General features: G+C 39.9%; 1 protein-coding gene across 5 annotated transcripts in view; it reads right to left on the bottom strand.

Moving 5' to 3' along the window:
• The window catches only part of clcn2c (chloride channel 2c), a 195,072-nt gene that overhangs the window by 7,235 nt on the left and 162,974 nt on the right, over positions 1-24,863 (bottom strand). For 3 of the 5 annotated variants that reach the window (XM_044202134.1, XM_044202133.1, XM_044202136.1), the window contains 5 exons: positions 22,735-22,805; positions 22,211-22,285; positions 8,209-8,247; positions 5,646-5,750; positions 832-918 (listed from right to left, as the gene is read on the bottom strand). In XM_044202134.1, the coding sequence (XP_044058069.1) occupies positions 832-918; positions 5,646-5,750; positions 8,209-8,247; positions 22,211-22,285; positions 22,735-22,805 (377 nt within the window). Of the gene's footprint in view, positions 1-831; positions 919-5,645; positions 5,751-8,208; positions 8,248-19,123; positions 19,504-22,210; positions 22,286-22,734; positions 22,806-24,863 lie in introns of those variants that run through there. The other 2 variants (XM_044202135.1, XM_044202138.1) reach the window with 2 other exon arrangements.

The raw sequence follows: 24,863 nt of genomic DNA, 5'->3' as shown, positions 1-24,863 counted from the left end.
CTATTATTGAATTTTCTGTTTGGCCAGGCCAAGTTTGTCATTTGGCTGATAGGGTGAAGGATTTGGGTGCTACACATCCTGCGGCAGCACTGAAAAGAATTGTGTCCACATGCTGTAGGGTGGAAATAATGCACTATAAACACGAACACAAACATCCTTGCGATTCTTCTCTTCCATATGGACTAGCGAGGCTGTGATATAACAGCGTGTCTGTGTGACAGACAGGCTGACTGGGAGAGGCTGGGCTTTATCTGCCTCGGCTGGGTTTTTGTCTGCTGGTGGAACGCAGAACAAAAAAGCCTAAATGTCAGGGACAGGCAAGCAGCGCTGCACTTCGCAAAAATCCTCTCACCACTTCCTGGCCAATTCACAAAGAGCAAGGGCTTTTCAGCTGTTTGTGAGGCAGGAGAGATGGAAAGAGAGGGAGGGGGGCAGAGAACAGACAGAGAGACAATAGATGAGACAGCAATATTAAGCAACCTTTTGTCTGTCACAGTACATAACAGGCAGAGAGAGGAGGAATCATTAATGTTGAAGTGCTGAAATGTCTTTGTGTGTGTGTGTGTGTGTGTGTGTACGTACAAAACAGTGACAGCACTCCTGATGATATTGACAGTGATTTCACAGTTATGAGAGCAGTGAATGTGCAGCCTGTGTAAATTATGACTTTTTACATGTGGCTAGGTGTCGAAGAAAGTGACAAAAAATTGATCGAGAGTTTAGGTTAAAGAGGTATGAAACCATTAAAACGCCCATTTAAGTAATAAAATATGCACAGTGATTATGTGAAAATGCTAAAGACCCCAAAATGACCTGTAACAAGGCTCTTACCTCTTTGAGGGAAACCACCCCGATGAGGCGTCCGATGCTGGTGACGTAGGCGTGGTCGAGGCCCAGCAGGGAGAAGATCGTGTGGGTCTGCAGGAAGACAGCAGAGGTGATTGGAAACAATCAGTGAAACAATCCCGTGCTGGGTGCCTACTTTAAATGGAAATTTAGACCACTGCACCACTGACAACTTCATTCACAATGAATTCATTCAACTAGTCAAAGGTTCAACTAAACGGGATGATCGCTTTGGCAAATGTGACACAGGGACATTCAGAGTGTTCTAGTTGCTCGAATATCTGCTTACACTGACGAGAAATAACTGAAGCTCCAGATGAGGGAGGTTCAACAGCTAATCAGACACTGGCACATTAGAGTGCTAGTCAACATCTGATATCAGTAGCTGATAGTGAAATGACCAAATAATCAAGGCAAAATATAGAAACAGAGGCTTAACAGAATAGGAACCTAAACACAAATACAGGGAGTGAGATAAAAAGTACTCGTGGTAACATGGAGATTGTAAAATAACACTAAACTATATAGTTTTACTGTGGCTATGGCTAACTCTAATAGTAGTATTTCAGGAAAGTTGGATGAACATTGTGATAACAGATTACCAGGATATTGTTCTCCACAATCAACCGGCACATCTCTCACTTCATGTTGCCAACGTTTTAACATTTTTCTGGCTACCTGGCTGATCAACTGTACCTGAAGCACAGCTTTATTTGGTACTAATTTGTAAATGTATGTAATTATATGGTTTAGCAGGGATGTGTTTGGAACTAGTTGCAGACTTGAGTCTCTACTAACGGTAATGACCACACATTAAGCTGTGACAGCTGCCTCGTGAATGGGGTCAAACGCAGGTTGAAGATGTTAAAGCGCGCTGAGTCTATGAGGGGTATAAATTTCAGGACCAGTTTCTAATGATAGTGTTGAAGTAAAGTTCATCATTTACATCAGTTCAGTTACAGGCTTTAAACTGGCAAATCCAGTTTTTTTTCCTGTTAAATAACCTTTCAAGCCAACCCATACTGATGGTGTAATGTGTTCAATATCCACCATGCAGAGAAGGACTGCCAACTGTCAAACTGTTTTTACATAATCTTTTTTGTAGCTGTATTTATGTGATTCATTTGCCTTTTAAAAAACAATTACTAATTTCTATGCAGTCAAAATAACAAAAAGTTGTCATGTGCTATTAGAATCATACATGTCTTTATTATTACATTTCTGCTTTGTTTTTCAACTTCTATTCTGTTGAAAATGTAGGTTTTGCATGTATATGACCCTGTTTTGCTCTATTTATCCGCTCTGCCCTATTAGTACTGTATTTGCTGATGCAATGACTCAATTTCCCCACGGGGATCATTAAAGTTTCATTTAATCTTATCTCCACTACTAGAGTTACCGTGGAGGAGTGTGGCTCTGTGTGGCTAAAAGCAAAAAGATCGAGAGGTCAAAAACTTCAATGGTGGATTAGAAAGGTTGCAGGACTGATGCCAACTGGACTTTTTGTTCTCGACCCTTTTAGTGTTTAATGGGACTTTCTGCTTCGCCAGAATGGGCATTTGGAACGTCTGAAATTGATCCCACTGTGCCAAGCAAACAGAAGCTGTGCCAAGAAAAAGATTGTTAAGTGTTTTTAGGCCAGGGCCAGTCGTAATGTAATCTGTCAAAGAGTTTCCCCACAGGAGGATATAGTAGCTTCTCTGGGGACAGAGTCAGCTCACCTCTAATTCAGTCCATTCACATCTATTTAAACTGTAATTCACTGATAAAAAGGTGCTGCAAATAGCATTTTAATCAATTGATCATCAGCACAGTAGTGTGAGACATTAGAGACTCTAAACAAACACGAGCTAGACCAGTAGAGCCCAGCTTCTGCAATGCATTTTGCACTGAATTATTGAGTCATATTTGGTTTGTCTTCTTCAGTCAAAAAGTGAAAACCTTTGGCACAGCGGAATGGGGGTTATGGGAAATGTGGTCTTAATTTGGAGAAGCACTGCTAGTACCAGAGGCTACAAATAATCGAATATGGGTATTTTCCAAAATGTTCAACTATTACTTAAATAACAAAACAAAAAAAACCCCAGCAATATGTTTTTTCCTGAAGAAATGTTGCTGTCACTCTGTAAAAGCCACAGAACATGATGCCAACATTTTTTACTGGAAAACTACCTTTAACTTTAATGAAGAAAACTGTTGATGTTGAGTTTTGAGGATTATGGGACATTGTTTATAAAACTGACAAGTTGTTGGTAAAAGTTTTAAATTAAAATTTTCAATGCTTTGAGTGCCACTTGAGTCCCCTTAAGTTTATTTGGGTGGCAAAACACCAAATAAGAGACTATCTTGGACAATCCATAAATATCTAAGGAGCATTGAAGCTGTTCTGGAGGCTCGCAGTGGACCAAAACCTTACTTAGACACCTGGCTTTATAATTTGTTATTTTGGGTGAATCAATACAATTTGTAAATAATATATGCAATAGCTTCATGAGTTCTTTTCTTTCATGAACATGTACAAAATCATGGAAGTGTGGGTTGCTTTGAGTCTTGTTAGCCACTACCTCAAATGAACTGACAGCGGCCCAGGGCCAAAACCCAGACCACAGTGACTGTAGAAAGATATTGTCATGTAAATATTCCAAGAAACAGATTTGTCCATTACAAAAGGGCCTGCAGACAAACACAGAACAACAACAACAGTAAACAGCATGGGATAAATGGTAGCCAGATCCAAAGAGGCTGAGCAAGAGAGCAGAGCAAGATGTAGAGAGAATAACTTCTCACACACACACACACACACACACACACACACACACACACACACACACACACACACACACACACACACACCTGCATACAGCAGAGGCGGCAGGCGGTGTTTAATATGCTGAAGGAGATTGTGCGTGGTATTGGGTTTTGGCAGTGTGCAGTGGAGGGAGGGGAGCGAGATGGATTGGTGCAGGATCCCTCTCTTTAATGTTTAAAGAGTATTCACACAGAGCCCGGAGGACGAGGGAGGGAGGGAGAGACAGAGAGAGTGAGAGAGAGGGTAGCATTATGAATGGAGGACATTAGGCGTTGCTACAGCCGCTGGCGAGCCAGAAAGAGTCAGTGTATGTGCGTTTGTGCGTGTATGCTTGGTAGGAAGTGAGGGTTTCAACGCTGAAATGTGTCTGTGCTGGAGACAGAGCCTCTTTCAGGTGCCACAGTAAAAAAACTAAAATAACACAAGCTCTAAAGAGCTAAAGCTCCTTTCTTTACGCTGCACTTTTACTTTCTCCTTCACTCTGTGGGGGAAAAACGAGTGTGTGTGTTGTTTTGGGTTGTTTGCATACTCCTTCAGTGTCACTACACACCACAGGAGCGCCGAGAGTATCTGGAATATTAGAACTGGTGGCAGTTCACTTTCCAAGTGCTGCTGTTCGTGTAGGGGAATCAAGATGGCCTCACACCAATACTTACATGACATAGTCTTTAGTGTAATAGAAAACTTTTCTATTGGGAGGACAAATGCCGTGATATAAAAATGCTGAAGATCTTTTGTTAACCTTTTACCACCCACAGGATAATAGCACTACAGAACTTTCATGTTGGTAGTATGAAAATGAATATCAAATATATGTATTGATGGATTACACTTATTTTTAAAATGAACATCACGCTGTAAAAATAATCTGGGTACAAACTTATTAGTACAAGAAGTCAGTGGTGCATTTCTACATGGTCCCTAACAGTCTATTCTATCTTATTAAGTGTGTGAATAAACTGTTTGACCACTGTATAAAAACACAACTTGTATCATAACTTCAAATAATTTGATTGTTGACCTAAGTGTATAATTGTAATCACATAAATCCTACTTAAAGGATAGGTGTCTACTTTGTGTTGTTCAGTAATTACACATCTGAGTTCCCCAAGGATCCATTCTCGAGCCTCTTTGATATCATCAAACGACTACAGTAAGTGCACTGAACAAATCAGGATTTTTGAAATGTGTCCATGTTTTTATCTTTAGTAGGCTCAACTACTGTAACAGTGTCTTTACAGGTCTTTCTAAAAGGTCTATCAGACAGCTGCATGTAAAAATCTACAGTTCTCACAAGAAAGTGGAACACATCACTCTAGTTCTCAGATCTTTACATTGGCTTCCTGCGCATCAAAGAGCAAAAGAACATCTCTGATCTGCTGCTACAGTATGAACCATCTTGACCTTTGTGGTCATCTGGGACAGGCCTGCTTACTGTCCCCAGAGTCAAAACTGAACACGGAGAAGCAACTTTCTCTATACACCACATATCTGGAACCAACTTGAGGTTTTGCTCCAATTGTCAGTTCTTTTAAATCACAGCTTAAAACTTTTGTGTCTACCACTGCCTTTTAATAAATTAAATTTGGAAGTACTTGCACAGCACTAAAATTTTTACTCTCCTGTTTTATCCAGTTCTGACTTATTTGTATCTTCTATTTGAATATTTTCTAATCCTATATGTATTTTTATATCAGCATATTTTCTTTTAAATATTGTCTTAATGCCTTTCTGTCGTATATAAAGCACTTTGAATTGCCTTGCTGTTGAGAGGTGCTATACAAATATACTTGCCTGCTGATGCACTTGTTCCCATATTGAAGCAATTGTTATGCACCAGGAATCACTCAATTCACTAAATTCAGAGGTATTTAGCTTTTTATCAGTGTGGATAAACTGAAAGACAGTACTAAAGTCACACACCTAGTAGCAAGAATACACATTTGTGCTCCGGTATGAGAGACACACACAGCTGTATTTACAATCAGACCTTATGCAGCGACGTGCGCTCCACCAGCTGGAACGGTGCAGGGTCGATCTTGCAGTTGCTGAAGTTGACCTGCTCATCGAGCTGCATGTCCTCCCACTCCGCAATCTGCAAAACACACAGAGGAGCAGGGAGTTCAGGGATGAGAGATAAACATCATAGATTAATTGCAAAAGAGGAACAAAAGAGAAGTTCCTTTGTAGCATTTAAGGACTTCCAACAGCCATTTTAATACTGATCAATTAATAAATAGGTAATAAAGTAAACGGCATCATATCCAATAATACCAGAAGTAGATGGCACTGACTTGACTTTAATCTTTAATAAAAGGTTGACTCCCATTGGCTTCCATTGTTATAGCCTGGCTTTGTTGGCCAAACATTTATTTTTTTTGACTGTCTGATTTTAAAACTTGAGTGACTGCGTGCGTAATAGATGCTGTTAACAGATGATGTCTTTATGCCTGGTGTCAGTCACTAATCAGAAGGCAAAGGCATCAAATCATCCCATCCCACCTCCTGACAAATCACCCCCCTCTGATAGACAATCAATGGAGCGGGCACTGCACTGAATGACTCTATAAATCATACAAAATCTACAACGATGGACGGTGAGGAAGGTGAATGGCGAACAAGGAAGGGAGACGTAGTGAGAAGCGCCGACATGGCAGACATAGGAGAGGTGAGCGATGAGTGATTCTGAGAGAAAAAAGAGGGGATGGAGGGAGAAAGTGGGAGGAATGTGAGGCTGACAGAGAGGAAATGAGAGGTGCTGTTGATGGATGAATTATGAATGATGTCATATCCAAAAATATAAGACTCCAGGGTAATCGGCCCGTCTGGCGATATTGAGGAATCTGAAAAGCCAGGTCTGTCATGGTGTGATGTCATCAAGTGCAAAATGAGATTCGAGTTGGACAAATATAGGTTTTTGAAGACTAATACGCATACCAAGAATCCAATGTATTTGATATCTGATATAAAGGAAAAGGCTGGTCATAATCTATCTTTTTCTGATTGTCAACCAAAACCAACAATGAACTGACCCACTAACAAGTACTATCTGTGTATCCAAAGCCCGATATCTTATTCTTCTGTGCCATAGAGCTCCATTGTTGTCTAAAAACTATTAAAAACACATCAGTGAGCCACACTGTTGCACTGGGTCACATGTTCCTTCATTACCATGAACACACACACTGTAGTTTGTTTTGAATCCCACATACACCATCCTGCTGCTGGAAATACTCATTAGAGCACCAAATGTGGATTAATCCACCAGTGAAAATAGTCCCAAACAAAAACACAATTTACTCCTATTTAAGTTATGTTTGTTTAAAAACTACTAAGCTGATTTAGGAAATAAGAGAGCCTTTAAAAAAATGTAACTACATATTTGTGACCTGGTTTATGTTCTCAGCAGGAACTAAGGGCTGAGGGCAACAGACAGGGTAGGGAAGTTAGAAAGCATAGATCAATAAACTGATGTATTGAAATTAATACTTTTAAATGTGGCCATTTTCAAGGCCTCACAATTGTTCAAGGATACAGAGTTGGCACCAGAAGTTTGTTTTTGGGCTAGGAAAAAAACCCAAACAGCATTTAGACTGTCATGGGGTTTGTGATTGAACTTTATCAGCTTGCAGCTCTTAAAAGCTTTAGAGCCACATTTTGAAATAAAAAAAGGCATTTCAATAAAAAATAAAATAATAAAAGGGGCACTCCAGTAATTTAGTATTGCACTTTGAGAAGGCTAGAGGAAGAGACAGTACAGTACAAGAGACAGTTTACAAAAAGAAATAGTCAAAATTCAAGCAGCAGAGGCTGAGATATCCTGACTTTTAGTCACTTGCATGGATCAAGCTTGATCTGTGACAGAGTGTAAGGTTTAACTGTATAAGCTGTTTCCTGATTGGCTGAAGACTAAGGCCTTGTTGAGACTGCCAGCCCAAATCCATTTTTTGGCATATCCAGATTGTATTCAGACTGAATTTCGAAAGTCTGGACAGCCAAAAACCACATGGAATGCGATATTTGCAAATCGGATCCAAGCTACATTTGGAGGTTTGAAATGTGATTCCAATCGTATTTCTACAGATGCGTCTCAGTCCGGATGCTCTGGCCGCTCAAATAGGATTTCATTTTGCGTCGCTTGCAACACGACACACAACATATAACATCAAATCCAGAGTGAAGTAAGGGCATCAGAGCGGCTCATGGATGCTCTTATAGTACATCCATGGAGCGGCTGAGCAGAATCCATGCTGCACGCTGTCAAGTCTTGACAACACGATTGTTTGGAGGGCGAGACGATGGATCTCCATAGCGTACGTAATTACTGATGCCTACGTCCTTACCACAGTAACCCATACAGATAGGTTGGTGATGTCTGGACACACAAACCGACCCGATCACTTGCAAATAACAATACGGACAGTCTGTCTTAAAGATCTGATTTGCCTGCAGTCTGAACAAAGCCTAACAGTCTCTGATAGCTTTTGATCCCTTGCTGCTGTACTCTAATTGGTTGTGTATATATCTGTTGTGTGACTGGCTGTCTGTCTTACCTCTCTAATAGTCATGTCATCCTCCACATCTCCATCGTCCTGTAGATAAGAAGCAATAGGAGAGCAGTCAGTACACAAAACAAAAATATTCAGTGTACACACTAAACATAGTAAAATGAATAAACCAAATGTGTACAACGCTAATACACAAGCAGTGATGGAATGGTAAACAAATGACAGATAAAACAGTGGTGTCCAGTCGGTTATTATCTAAATAAACATTTATTTGTACTTTTCAACTGCGCCCCCAGCACTACATCTGGGCACAGAAGGTAAAATGACATACTGAAAACACATAATCACCCATGCATCACATCATAAGTGTTATACAGCGCAGCCGTCTTGAGACAGATGGACAGAAATGGAATGAGTGACTAAAGGAGCGACTACAGTAGATTTAATGAGTGCGGGGGATGTGATGTATGAGATGTCAGAGCAGATGATCATTATAATGATGGATCTGCAGCGCGCTCAGAGCTCACGGCTCATAACTGACAGGCACTGATACACTGTTTGACAAGCTGGAGTCAAACTAGCAACCCTGTGCTTTGCAGTGGAGCAGTGAGAATAATGTAACAGGCTGGGTGATGGAAATATACAACTGAGTGTGAGAACGTTGCTGCAGGGCATATCCGCAGCTCTGTGTGTGTGTGATGGGCTGTGAAATACGATTTCAAAGTCTTTTGTCATATGCTTGAGTAAAGGTTTACTTTCTTAGGATTGAATGCAGGTAAACGTGCGCGTGTGAGTGTGTGTGTGTTAGAGAGAGAGAGAGAGAAAGGCAGAGTGAGTGTGACCCAGGGGCTGATGGGAGCCCAGAGCTCATTTATGCTCATTGCTGTGGTGGCCGACCTGTCTGTAACCCTAGCAACTGTTGCCGTGGGGTAGAAAGAGGTGCCCTACTGTAGCATTATACAAGCAGAGGCCAGACGTGCCTGGAGTGATGAGACAAAACACACACACACACACACACACACACACACACACATCTACAGCACTTTATCTTTGCTGTCTCACTGATCATTCTGCTTGTCACAAGGGCACTCTGAATGTTGCCAAGACTGTTGCAGCACTGTTGTTCCAGGGGTAAAATGTAAACTACAGAAAAACAGGAAGATCAAATCTCTTTGGTGTGCGTGTGTTTGCAGAAAAAACGTTTTTTTGAGAGACAAACACACACACACACAGAAAGAGAGAGAGGTTGGACTGTGGATGCAAAATAGGTGCTTTCAGAAAGATTAGCTGCTCTATTAAGAGAGCAAATCTTTCCTTCTGGATACATGAGTTAGGTGGAAATGTGAGTGTGTGTGTGTGTGTGTGTGTGTGTGTGTGTGTGTGTGTGTGTGTGTGTGTGTATGGGAAGTGGGAGAGTAAACTTCATGCATGTGACTGACAGTGAAATCAGAGGAAATGTGTGGACATATTCAAATGAGATTTGAATGAGCATGTGTGTGTGTGTGTGTGTGTGTGCGTGCGCGCGCGCGCAGAGGCATGTGAAAGGCAGAGAGACTCCAGAGTGCTGACAATAGGCTGATGAAGCTGTATTGCTTGCTACGCTGTTTCTGTGACCAGACAAAGATTAGAAAGGTCCGTTGCTCTTCTTTTCCCTCCCTCCTTCCTCCTGCAGCGATCCATCTTTATTTCCATCCAGCGACCCGATCACCCAATCAGTGGCAACCATCCAAGGCTTGGTCAGTGGGGAAAACACACAATCTACCACCAGAAACTGCTGTATCACACACTCACACACACACACACACACACACACACACACACACACACACACACACACACACACACACACACACACACACTGTAGGATTATGCAGTCAGATATAGTTTAGAATGAAGAGAGTTTTATAATTGTGGAAAATAAGGAAAAAAAGCAGCCTGCCCTTCAGGATACTCCTTCCTTTATTCAGACTACAGTAGATAGAAGGGGTGGTGGTAAGGCTCACTTACAATTTTTGTTAAAGGGTAGGCTTAGCATCTTTGTCCTCCAATCTAAATCCAAAATCTGCCTCTAGTTTAAAGGGTTGGCTCATCCAAATCACAAAAAAACATCTTTTGTCAATTACCCCTAGTGGTGTCTAGCCATGCAGAAGGTTTCGATTTTATGTAGCCAGGTTTGGTCAATATTCTTCAAAAATCCCATGTGCAACTGTGCGTTTCGGCACAGGCTCCATCATCTTTGCTGAATAGAATTTCATTTGTGTTGCCAAAAGTATTTAAAAATGGCTTTTGAAAAACCTTAAAAGCAATGTGTTTCTCCAAAACCAATGTCCTGGTTACTCAGGATAATCCAGAGGCCTTATTGTGGACAGTTTGTTTTTGTGACTATTTCTTTGGTAACAAGACTTAAGAGTCAACAGTCACGCCAGTGGCTCTGTGAGGCTGTATTTAGGCACAGTGGTGCTAAATGCTAACATCAGCATGCTAACATGCTCAGAATGATAATGCTAGCATTATTTTAGCATGTTAGCATGCTAACATTTGCTAATTAATACTAAACAGGCTGATGGGAATGTCATCAGTTTTGCAGATATTAAACCAAAAGGTCATAAACCAAAATATTGGAAAAACAGACATTTTGACCTGATGATGACGCTAGATGATAGGTCATGGGATCAAAGTTTATACAATTCATCCACTGGGGACCATGAATGACTGTTACCAAATTTCATGGATATCCATCCAAATAGTTTGAGATAAGGAAAAGCCAGGTCATCACCAAAGTCAGTAGGATTCATCCTCTGGGGAACATGAGAACAAACTAAATTGCATTCACCTCCATTATAATGGGGTGGCGGCAGAAATCTGAGACAGATAACTCAAAACCTTAGGAAAATTAAATCACAACCATCTGCAGATACCACTAGTAGTAAATGAGAAAATACGGAATTTGAAATCAATATGATAGGTTTTTTGTGTTAGGACACTGTAATATTTATTCTTTTACAACAACATCTGAGATTATTAGTTTTAACTATCTGTGCTGCTGCTGCTGGGACAACTCACTTCAACTAACTTTTATGTAAGGTAAAGCCTCCAACATGTAATGTGGGTCCTGCCTTGACCTTCTTTGACCATGTTCATACTAGAGCCTTACTGATATGTAAGGCTTTTTCTGTCAGCTGATATAGTGGTGATAATCCAGTAATATCAGCTGACCAATATAACACAGATGATCTCAAACACAAGCAAAATATTAGTGAGAAACTATTATTGATGAGGCTCTGATGCTCTGCAGTGCCTGTTGGATGCAGCCTGTCTAGATGTGGGTGGACTCAGTTGACATCAGCATCATTATCATTAGGACCCTACACTCTGCCCTCTGAATAACTGTTTCAATTGGTACAGCCATGACAAAAGATACTATCAAGTTTATCTCTCATGCTTGTGCCTAATATAATGATGTCTGTTGTTTCTCTAACTGCTGCCTGTATCACTCCAGTGAATGGTGCAATAGGGAGACATTGCTACAATAATTACATATCACTCATGTGCAGGCAGTTAACTGCTGATTTCCTTGCTGCTGATGCTCACTTTGCTCATTGCTTTCAAATTTTATTACTGCCTTATCCATGTATCTGATTAGATTGCAGAGACTTTAACACAATTGTGAAATAACATCATTAATGACTTTGTTCAAACTACAGTGGTGTGAGCATTAATGATGCTGTGCTGTGATGCAGTCACAACAGCTTTGGGAAAAGTTGTGAAATGGTGGGTGGTAATGTTAACGATCCATCGCGCTGTGACATTGGTCACCGTTACGGTTTGGGAAACACACCCAAGATCACTGGCTGCACCTTAGAAACATGAGAATATCTAAGTGAAAACCGTCAAAAGCCCAGACTTCTTTTTAATATTGTAAGTTCTATCATTGATGCTGTGACAAATTCTCCACCCTGAAAGTATCTGATGTCAAGCAACAGATCAATTCACCCTCAAAACAAATTATAGTCAGTATGTCACACTCATCATCTCTAGATAAGTTCACTCTCTCTCCTGTGTATCTCTTCTGTGTTGTCTGAAATGATTCAGGAAATGAAAACTTCATCCTGTCCCCTGAATATTCTTCTTATCAGATACCTGAAGGGCACTTTTAATGGAGTCAGTGTCTTTGTTTTGCAACTTATAACTTGCTCTCATTGAACCTATTCTGAAAGTGCTAACACTTGACCCTAATCATTTCAATAATTAATGCCCTATTTCAAAATTCCCTTTTCTTGCTATATAGTTTTTGAAAAAAAGTGTCCCATACTGTAATCTCTTCTATTTTATGTACGAGGACTGTTTCAGACAGAAAGAGATCATCACAAGACTGAGACCTTTAATCTTCTAGCCAATTCCGTCATTACTCTAAGCATGGCATTAATATAGTAAATCATTCTACCCTCTTCGACTGTCTTGAGCACTAGGTTGGCCTGGAGGTGAGTTTCTAACGCAGGATCTCTTGTGCTTTGGGGACTACAAATTTGTTGTGCTTAGTCTGGTTTTATCAGAGTCAGAAATACTTTATTGATCCCCGAGGGGAAACTCTTTTGCTACAGCAGCTCACTATCATGTCAGTGCACACCGGAATAGAAGTACTAGGCAAAAAAAAAATATATATATATATATATAATACACTATAATACAGTTATAATATATATGTATTATATACAGTATAATACAGGTCACGTTACGAAAATAAAAATGCTAGTTTTATCAGTTGGTTCAGTTAGCTGCACAACATTTACACCTGGCTAGTCTTTGTGGTGCAAGTTTTAATTTAGTGATGTGTAAATCTCCACTTGCTACAACTAGGCTATGTTTGGAACAGCTGGTGCAAATCCAAAACAACAACTTCCGCTGTTATGCTGATGACACTACAACATATTTGAGCTGTGTTCTGAACAATGGAACGAAAGACATTGCACTTCCTTCTAAACTGCACATTAGCCATGTAAAATTGAATGTCCCTTAATTTTGTGCAGCTGGATGCCAAAAAACACTGAAATGTGTGTAACTGGCCTCTGCAATTGGAAGCTCCAGATGTCATAGCGACTTAGCTCATTATCTTCCTGCATCACTGATAACTGTGACATTCTGCAGTTATTTTTCATAATAATGTTGCATAAACACATCAAAACAGTTGTGCAGTTCTGCTTCTTTCAGCTTGGAAAAATTACAAAGATCAAATCATTCCTCTAAAGTCATTCATTATTTCCTTTACATCCATCTTTACAACTCTGGTGGCTGTATTTTGTAAGAACATAAGAATGTAACAGGCTCCAAGATCTGCTCTTTTGTCGATAAAACATCTTTATCAGCATTTTCTTTGATTGCTGTCAAAAGCTGGACACCTGAAAATATGCATATCTATTCAACAAAACAAACAAACAAACAAACAGTTTCTTCACTAATTTTTGTCCCTGGGCCTTCTCTCACTCTCCACAGTGGGTGATACTGATGCAGTGGAGTGTGAACGGACAAACAGCTACTTAGAACTGAATTTAGGCGCACACACACACACACACACACACACACACACACACACACACACACACACACACACCATTGTTAAGACGACAAGCAAGGAGGACACATATTCCTCTACCAACACGTTAAGGCAACTTGTCTTTTCTCTCTTGCATCATGTGTACATATGTGTGTTCCCATGTAAGTGTGTATATGCCAAGAAAGAAAGAATGACACATATTCCCCAACGATCTAAAGAAACAAAAGAAAAAAAAACTAAAAGAAATAAAGAGGGAGAGGCGAGGTGCCAAAAAACGGAGCCCACAAGCCATCATAAATAAAGCATGGAGGCATTACAAAGACGCAAGAGTGGGGGGAAAATAATGAGAAAAACAGCCAGGAGAAACTGAGAGGCTGGGCGGCATCATTTCTCTGAAACAGACTACTGATGTCATTTACTCTGCATTAATATTTCACAGCCTAGATGGACGGAGAGGAGGGGTGTGGAGGGGGGAGGTGGACAGATGACAGAGATACAAAAAGGGGAAGAGGGCTTTGGAAAAGTCGTAAAGATGGACGAAGACAGTGAAGCAGAGTTGCAAAGATTAAACCACATCCAGAAACAAAGAATGAAAGAAGAACTGTGAGAGTGGAGCTGAAGGAAAGGGAGGGGAGAAGTAATAACTTGATGTCTCTTCTGCCGCGGGCGTGTAACTCCGAAGTCTTGGAAAAATTTTTTTTTATAAATTTCTTTGTCCATATGCCTGCTCGAGCCCACAGAGCAACGCTGTAATCAGCATCGCACTCTGCCACGTGCACTTATACACTGTTGAATGTTAATAACTCCTGATGACAGGGGAAACAAGCCCACAGGCTTAGTGTACTTTAAATGCACACACACCAAGTGCTGCAGGGGTTCATTACTAATTAGCTCACTGCAAGGCAATAATGACTAACATGCTTCTAGGCCCACATAACACATCCAAATATTCACTGTGCTAATAATGTACCATCTGTGTCAGCAATGACCATACAATATGCTCCTCATGGGTGCACTTAACAAATCACTGTACTTGATTAAATTACAACCAGCAGTAGCAGATGAAGGCCGTGAGAAACTTGACTTATGTCCGCTAATTAATGCTAAACACTATAAAAATGTATAGATAGGGCATAAACTCAAATACAGCCATAAAAATGGGGTGATTTTTTTTATAGCCTTTCACAAATTTGCCCCCTGAGCTTAGTTTGTAATGCCTAAATCATGGGCTATATGTTGTATGTGACAGAGGCCCAAACAGTTACAAACTAAAGCCACAGATTGATATTTTATATTTTCCCAGGAAATAAAAGATTTATACCGAGGCTGATCTTGATTGTGTAACGCTTTACTCAGGGATAAAAAGTGCCAGTATACACAGGGGATGAAAGTACTGAAATGAAACCTAGGATTAGAAAACTTATTACAACATCTTTCATGTCAACTATTTTAGGAGACAGATTTGTTCTGAACGTGCTTAATCTAAAATATTTCATGCACAGTTTGTCTCTTTCTTATTAAAAAGCTTGGTTTGGTTTGATTGTAGATCAGGGGATGAAGGTACAGCACGAGTGGTGATGAACAAGTGTGTGACTGCAATAAAGTTTGATGCACTTATCTATATTACCAACACATATACTGTATACTATACATATACTATATATAGATAATTATCCCCCAGCAGAACCCAACCCACCCAAGATACTAGCCACTGACCAAAACTGTACATTTTATTTATTTATTTAACTGTTCCATCATATTATTATTTTTTCATTCAATGTTTTATCTCCCTACATTATGGCCTCGTGCAAGATATTTCTGATGGATATAAAATTAAATTAATTTAATTAATTTAATTTCTGTCTTTTGTCCTAAAATGGCCCAAAGTGGTCTGAAAATATTAGAATCGGCCTTAAAAAACCTCATTTGTGTCATATTTGTGTATTTGTACAACACAAACTCCTCTGAGTCTATGACCCATTGTACTCAATGGATGGTACTGCCCTTAATGCACCTCTAAAAATGAGAATATACCATATACACATGTGACTGACTATTTGTCATCTTAAACTCAAACTACGTAACTGGGGCCTCCTTGTCCTAGTGGTTAAGACACATACCCTATAGCCACAACTGGCCTTTTGTGCTCGTCATACCGCCCTCTCTCTCTCCCCATATTTCCTGTCTGCATGTCCACTGTCACTCTAAACAAAAAGGCAAAATGCCTGCAAAATAAGATAGGTAAATGCCTTTTAGCTCTTAGTATCTCAGTGAATTGAATTATGATTCAATTACACAATTCCTGAAATCCTATTCACAGCCACAGACCTCATTTGAGGTGAAAACCCCATTTCTATGTTTTATATTCACACTTACTACTCTTGTTTTTCCTCAGATTTACTAACCAAATCCATTTAAGTATTAGTATTAAGTAGTACAGTTGTCCCAAGAAGTTTGGATTGAGCCTGTTAAGACAGAATGTTCCTTTATAAAATGCCATGCATGTGACTGCATCTCATTATCCTTCAGAATTTTACACTAGATTTCATTTTACTTTCTAACTGAATGGGTCTGTGTGCTGAGTATGTACAGTAGATGGCCTTCCTGAATTTGCTCTCATAGCTCTCATTAATAATGTCCACTGCAGCCTAAATTATTCTAACATATATGAGGAAGGAAAAAGTTGCAGAACCCCCCAGAAATCCCTGTTTAAAAGAAAATATGACACTAAATGACAAAATGATGAATCAGATGGATACTATCAGATGAACTGTGAAACATGTTTGGTAATTTGCCGTGCGGTTTTTACCTAACAGATAATAGAACGGTGTCTTGAGGATTATGAGGTCAGGCAACCTCTGCAATTGTTACAAATCACATGAGGTCCCCATGTAATATCAGTTCTGTGTAAGAAACCCCCCCACAGGACTCTTGGATGTCCCTGAACCCCCGCTGTACTGTGCCTACTAACTAATCGGCTGAATAAAACATGTCCTGTTGTAGGAATAATGCAGCATGCTGTGGCGAATCAATAATGAGATGCTTTACCCCTTTTGAATTCTCTAAAATTAAAAATGTGGTGTAACAGTTATGGCTTTTGAAAGTTTTTAAAATTCTGACCTTCAATGTGGCACCCCATCAGGACAATCGATGTGATTTTTAACTGAGAGTGCAAACGTGCTGTGTACTTGCACAGACATTGCCTCAAAAACAGATGGACCATGTAACGATCAGTACTCCTGCTGTATATGTGTGGAACTAGTACATTTTGTTTGGATTAATCTTTTTCATTACTACAGTTGAAGAAATGTGTTTCGTCATTCACCTCAAACTGAAGTTCCTCCAGTTTCATACAGTCTCTGTGGTCTTTTGCTTGCCACACAACTCAACATGGGCACTGTGTTGTCATGGTGTGAAATACACGCCTGAGGGTTCACGTTTTACGCCACCAAATGAAAAAACACTCCCAGCGCGCCTCCTCTGTTACTAATTTAAAAAGTTCCTCAAGGCAAGTCTGACTTCTGCTGTGAAATTGGGCACCATGGATTGAACCAAAGTGCTGGATTTTGGGACCATTTTTTGTGGGATTCATAGCTGAGGCTGGTCATTTCAGAAAACAACAGATAATAGAAAAATAATGCTGGATAAGGTGCTGGGGTTGAAAGCCCTTTGAGATCCATTCGACTAATTTGATGGGAGCAGTGCAAGATTTGAGAACACAATCTTGTCAGTGTTTTTCCTTACTTATCAACAAGATTAGGACTTCACAGTGTAATTCATCAGCTGTATACCACGTGTTTACACACGGGCCTTGGAGCGACAGATGAAGAATGACCTGGTACCACTCTGTGCTTGTGAATGATTTAAATACGTACGGACTTCAATAATTGTCACTGACAAGTGAAACTAATGGAGCTCCTTAAGTGACTCATGAAAAAAATCATTAATAGTGCTAATAGAGTTACACTGACACAATAATGACTGGGATTCAGAAGAAAGAATAGTGTGTCATTATATTTATATTCAAGTGATGGTGGGGACAAATAAACATTTCCATTAAAAGGTGTGTGGTTCAGACCTGTAGAAAAAGAGGGCTGCAACACATCCATAGACTTCTGTTGTAATCGGTGGAAGCAACATGTGTCATGAGCACCCAATAGTTCCAAACACTGAATAGTTCCAGCTTTGAACCCCATTCATCTTCAGTGTTTCCCAAGTACTCTCGTTGGTAAGTTGATGAATTGACTGCATTTTTTTTAAATTTAACTCATTAGCTGATCTCTCATTAATCTAGTCAATAGTAGTATTTTATTTAGCCAGCTTTAGTTAATGTTTATCGTAAGATAATAGCTAGTTAGGTTCTAATTGCAGTTAGCTAACGTAAGCAACACTTCGCTAGGCACCATAACCAGATGTCAGTTGGCCTACATTTACTTTAAATTACTTGCAGTTACTGGCATTTGTTGGCATACAAAGTTTATCTTGGGTTATTAGATTTATTGTTAAAGTTAGCAATAGCTGTGACCGTATTAGTACATCTGATTACAATGAATGGTAGCTAGCTCAACTAGATAACATGGATAGCTTGTATCTAGCAAGGTTGTTCCTTGGTTAATCCAGTCATTACACACATGGTTTGTTAGGCAGTGCATCAATGACAGGTGATAAGATCAGCAGCATAAATGCAAGGCCCGGATCTAGCACTACCAACAACGGGAGTGGAAGACCATGGGTGGGGGAATAGAGTGGACATGAGTGCTCGGTAGTGGGGGTGAGGTGTAAACGCCAATGAAAAGGGATATGCAGTAAAAGCAGCTAGTGGAAGAACAGATTAACAGCGCAGATTTGTTTTGAACTATTAAGAGCTACATGAAACACATGACTGCATGGCAGCGAGATCAAAGAGTTTCACAACTCTCTCTTTCAGGGGGTCTGGTGTGCTTATTTGTCAGAGAACCCTGCTACTTAGTGGATACAATAGCTTGATAGCATGATTTTGAAAGTAGCTACACTACTCGACACCTACCGGGAAATGTAGCTGAACTAGCAGCTTCGCTACATGTAGTGTCGCTACTCCCCAACACTGGATGTGAGTGGGCACAAACAGACACAAGTTTGCTGTAGGCAGTGTGAACTGGGGCAAAAACCCATCTGCAAGAGCTGAAAATCACCTTGAGTGAAAATTTGGGGCTTATCCCAGAGAAGAGAAAAAAGGGGAAAGGAGAGAATAACAGAAACAACTCAGGTTCCTGTTAAGTTTTGATATCAGTCTCATCTCAAATCAGAGTTTGAACCATCACATAAACTCAAACCGCCAAATTCAACACGCACACACACACACACACACACACACACACACACACACACACACACACACACACACACACACACACACAGTCTTTGCTAGCTGATGTCTGTACTGTTGATGCATTGGGTGTTTGGGGTGAATAAACACGGACTGCAAAAACAAAGGGCGAAATTCACTTCGGTTTGAACACACCTATGTCATTCTAGACAAAATGGAAGTACCAAAACATGTCTCTCGAATGTCTGGATGGTTAAGTGGCACTGAATCACTACAAACGTGTGGCGACACTTAACAGCTGTGACTTTAACAAACAGTATAAAACATGATCAAGACCAACATCCAGATAGTAAGCAAGTTTTAAATTGAAAGTCTTTATCTGCCTTTGCGTCTTAATACTGGATTGAAATAGAAGTAAAATGTTCACAAGAAATGTGGATAACATGCACACCTCAAAAACACTCTTTAAGCTGGGTGGTGGCTCCTAGTGAATGTGATGAGTGAAAAACAATCTCATGATTATTTGTAAACTTAATGTAAGAAAAGCTAGATTAAGAATAAATCACTGATACTGATAAACGGACAAAGATCAAATGTGTGAATGTATTTTGTCTGGATGCATGATTATGTAATGCTTAATAGTGTTTGATTTTCAGGAATTGATATTGTCATGCAACGCTGGATGTTCTTGTATCATGGAATTATTATTATTTTTTTTTTTCCAATTCACAAATCAGACGCTTGTTTCATTGATTGCCATGCATTGCTGCTGGAGCGTATGTGGTTGCGGATAATTGGACAGCAGGCTACATCCCAGTTTGTGGTGATATTTTCCAATACCTCCCAGCATTTCTCATGCATCATCATTTCATCTGAGCTGTTGCTGGAAGGCTGTCATTCAAATACCTGCCTGTTCCTAATGAAGAGATATGATGCTCCGATCCGGATATTTAACGCTGCATTCACAGAGGAACTCGCCCCTTCCCTTACACTCCCTCCCTTGCACATTAAACACATGGAATATCACAGTTTCTTTCATCAATTACAACAAATGCGAATTTGGGTCACTCCAGGAACAAGGTAAGGCCTGCCCTGTGAGGCTGTCACTGATTGGACACCTCGGGTGACACAGCTGATGATGGACAGAAACAGCATGCTTGGTTGAACAGCCTAGTCCTTGTAGACCGCAACTCAACCACATCTTGATTTTAAAATGACAGTAATTTGACCATAGTTTTACCAGGTGAAAACTGCTTTCTACAGGGTATCCTCAGGTTTGAGAAAAACTAAATTTAATAAGACTCAATCAAATCACAGTCATATTGAGTGTACAAATGGCTGTCATAAACAACAGCTTACAAAAGCTAAAACATATTCAAGGGTTGTATTATAAAAAGGGACATTGACATCAAGACTTTAGGGTCATGATGATCAATTCTTGATTTAAAGTGTAAATAAGGATATATAAATAACTAAACAATTATGAAATATATAATCATATGAAATAAATAGACAAAATATATAATCTAACCATGAAATTGTGAAATAATCAAGTACAGTTTTAAAGCTCATTATTATAAAATGTCAGTTCATCCTGCTCATTTCCACAAATCCTGCCATTTATATTTCACTCTGGCAAATGTTAATACAAAATAAGACGGTGTAGTCCCTCATTCGTCCAGGAGTGTTCTATCGTAGAAAAGGTTTCAGTCGTAGTCATCTGGACACTGTTTTCAGAATCAAGACGTTTCCAAGATGGCCCAGTAATCAGTAATCAGGCCTATTGTTTTCTGGCTGCATCTGGCTGCCTGATTACTGATTACTGGGCCATCTTGGAACTATTAGGTCAGTTTCAGGTGAAACTAGCTATTAACAGATACTCAGGTAGATTCCTTCCTGAGGGCGGGGCTTATGTAACTCAGAGTATCTTAAATTTCTAGTTCCCGTCCCATTTCTTCACAATTGAGAATGACTTCCGGATGGGAGCCGAAACGTCTTGATTCTGAAAACAGTGTCCAGATGACTACAACTGAAACCTTTTCTATGTTATTTCAAAATGTCCTTTTTTCGAAAGTCTGTTTTATTTCACAACAGCACTATCCCCAATGAGCAGAATGAAATAATAAATAAATGTAATTTTAAATTTAATAAATTATTTTTTGTTTATTTCATTATGAAAATGAGCAGGATGATATAACATTTAGTAAAAATATATAATGAATATATTTTCACACTTTCATGGTTACATCATATATTTTGTCTGTATTTATCCATATGAATAGTTTTTTCATAATGTCCTATTGATTTATTAAAGGATAACTTAACACCAGGCAGAAAAACTATTTCACCTGTGAGTGCGTTTTGTAACCACACCCAACAGTGATGTCACAGTGTCTTAGAGTACACTTTTATATGACTGCATCAAGGTGAGAAATTAAAACATTGGAGGTCAACAAAAACAAGATTTTCAGGGGGCGATACTATAAATTACTCTTAAAATTTTGAACACTTTGGGTCTCCATAACTAGTCGTCATATTGCATTATCTCTTGTTTTATATAAATTTAAGGTTGGTCAAGCATATGTTTGTGGTTTTATCATTATTTAATTTGCCTCTCCTTTTCAATTCTGCCTTTACTATATATATATATATATATATTAATAGGCTTCACAAAACATCTTATTGGCAACAACATTAATATGGACTTAAATATAAACTAGCCACCACACGGTAAAAAATAAGTCCTCTAGCAACAATATTTAGGTATGTTAAAGCCTTACATTTGGTCTACAGCGTCTTTTTTTATCCTACCAGTAGGAGAAGCAAATTTTTAAATTCTACACATAATGGCTTTAAGGACCCAATTATGAAAACACATGATACATCGTTGGCATTGCCAATTAGCAGTAGTGGTATTTCAGTTGTCAAATGTTCTCTATAACCTAAAAGCAACTAGAGGCAGTGGAAGGTCAGTAGGCGGGGTTACAGGTTGTACAAGGAGAAGGGTGTTCAACACTTTTTGGCACGATGGCACAGACGGGCTTTGGCTGAGCCTGGCCCAGATCATAGTCCATCGGCATTGGGCATTAGCCCTGGAATGGAATGGCGGGGTGACAATCAGTTGATTGGCTGATGAACCTGTTGCCGGGCGAATTCCAGGCATTTGGGTAGCCCCGATCGGTGGCTCTTACCACGACGGATATCCGGACTCGTTTGGACGGCCTCCTGAGCTCAGGAGACATGGAGCTCTCCATGTTGTTGTTTTTCTTCCGGGCGACCAGAGACAAGCACACAACATTAACAACAACCTCAATGTCAGTTTGACTTTGCAAAAAAAACCAAAACAACTTCTTTGCAATGCCGCATTGACGTGACTAAACTTCACTGCAATGCTGGGGGGAAAAAAATATTTGAAAAAATTATTTCTATGAAACAAGCCATTAGTGGGGGGTGGTGCAGGAGTGAAGACAAAGTGAAAAAGGTTTAATATTGAGGCTGACTGAGTATGTGTGTTCTGTATATGTGTTTGTTTGTGTGGGAGGTACTGTACTGTGGAGCGTGAAGGACTGTATGTGAGAGATAACATAGGACTGAGTGGGTGTACAGAATGTGTGAACGACAGGATGTGAGCCACTGTGTGTGTGTGTGTGTGTGTGTGTATGTGTGTGTGTGATGGTGGTGTTGTTGGGTGTATTCGTGGACATGGCTCTCTTACCTCCAGGCCTTCTGTGTCTGGACTGGCGCAGAACAGGTTCTTTAAAGCAATGCCTGAATTATCATGTGGGCCTGAAAGAAAGGCAGAGAGAGAGAGAGATTCAAAAACAGTGAAATGGACAGAAATCCTTGGTCTATGTTAGATACTCAAATTATGTGCCTTCTGTTGGCAGACAAATCTAGAGAAGACCAAGATCTTGATTTTCCTAAACAGGTTTTTACCTGGAAAATCAAACCAAAACCAATGAGCAATCAACTTTGTGTATAGTCTAAGTCAGTATTATCATTGCTGCTAGCCGTTTCTCACTGGAATGAGTCATGTTAGCTAGTCGGAGGTGACAGGCTAAGAGGGGCGTGTGGTAAAAAGTTTTGAAAATGCAAGGACAAGTGCTGCATACAAATTTACCTTTCAACAGTATTTTGACTGGTTTTCAGCAAGTTGCTTTATTTTTGAATATTGAAAATGTTCATAATTAAGCTATCATGATATTGTGGCAATGTGTTTTATACTCCCTTGCTGCACGCACATCCTTGATCGTTTGTAATTGGGAAACCTGCCAATATTCAAATCCATAATTGAACCAATTTTACTATATTGTAGTCAAGTGTGAGCCCCCTGACATACCTAACAGAAAACCCAATTGACAACTTGCATATTGGAATTTGTAAGACAGTCCACAGAAACACAAAAAGCAACGGATGCTGCACTGAATTAGACCAATTTCCATGGTAAATCATGATCCAAAAAAGAGCAAATAAGATTCTACCAACACAAGCCAGTGACCCCAGATCCAACTATTACAAAGCCCTGTGTTGCCAAGGGTAGAAAACGAGCAAAGTCTTCTTCACCAGTTCCTGGAACAAAATTTCATCATTGCAATGCAAGTTCTGGGTATTTGCATCTCACAACAAGGATGACTACAATAAACACAACAGTAACTACCCATGTTAGTACTGCATCTGTATGTACGGACCAGGACAATGGATAAAAAACAACAAAACAATCAAGAAAGCTTAGTAAAAGATCACAGTGTGCACAGTGGAACAAACTGAAAAACTACTAAGTGGTTTGACACACTGGACCGCTGGATGGCTACTGCTGGAATTCCAGCAGTGCCCTGGATTCACTGTTGGCATAAACTTGTTCATGTAAAGTGAAAGAAAAGTAATACTAAAACCATTTCTTCATCATTGTCTATAGAGCTGGAATGATTAATTGATTGACAGAAAATATAAATCAGCAACTATTTTGATAATTGATTAATAGTTTGAAGGTGGCACATCCTGTTTCAAAATGATGCCGAAAAATTAGTGCATGCATTTGTTACTTCTAGGCTTGACTACTGCAATTCCTTATTATCCGGCTGCCGCAAAAAGTCCCTTAAGGCTCTCCAGTTGATCCGGAATGCTGCGGCACGTGTACTGACAAGAACTAGGAAAAGAGACATATTTCTCCAATATTAGCTTCTCTGGACTGGCTTCCAGTAAATCCAGAATAGAATTTAAAATCCTTCTCCTCACCTACAAAGCTCTTAATGGTCAGGCACTACCATATCTTAAAGAGCTCATAGTACCTTATTACCCAACTAGAACACTGCGCTCCCAGAATGCAGGCTTACTTGTGGTTCCTAGAGTCTCTAAAAGTAGAATGGGAGCCAGAGCCTTCAGTTATGAAGCTCCTCTCCTGTGGAATCAGGTCCTAGTTTGGGTTCGGGAGGCAGACACCATCTCCACATTTAAGAGTAGACTTAAGACTTTCCTCTTTGATAAAACTTATAGTTAGGGCTGGCTTGGGTGAGTCCTGAACCATCCCTTAGTTATGCTGCTATAGGCCTCGACTGCCGGGAGACTTCCCATGATGCACCTCTTTCCTCCTCTCCATCTGTATGCATTTTTATCCCATTACTACATGTTACTAACTCGACATCTTCTCTCTCCCGTAGTTCTGTGCTTTCTCGTTTCTCTCCTCCCTCCTTCTGTCGCTTTCAGCAGGTATTTCTGCCTCCGGAGCTGCAGAGTCTGGATCTGTGGTTGTGGGCCACCTGCTGCCCCCGTGTTCCTGCTCGACAACTGCTACTACAGCTGTTGTTATTGGCTCTGTTACTAATACTGCCAATATTATTCCTATAG

The sequence above is a fragment of the Siniperca chuatsi genome, linkage group LG7, assembly GCF_020085105.1.
Source record: "Siniperca chuatsi isolate FFG_IHB_CAS linkage group LG7, ASM2008510v1, whole genome shotgun sequence".
NCBI classification, from domain to species: domain Eukaryota; kingdom Metazoa; phylum Chordata; class Actinopteri; order Centrarchiformes; family Sinipercidae; genus Siniperca; species Siniperca chuatsi.
This window is presented reverse-complemented; position numbering and strand designations above follow the sequence as displayed.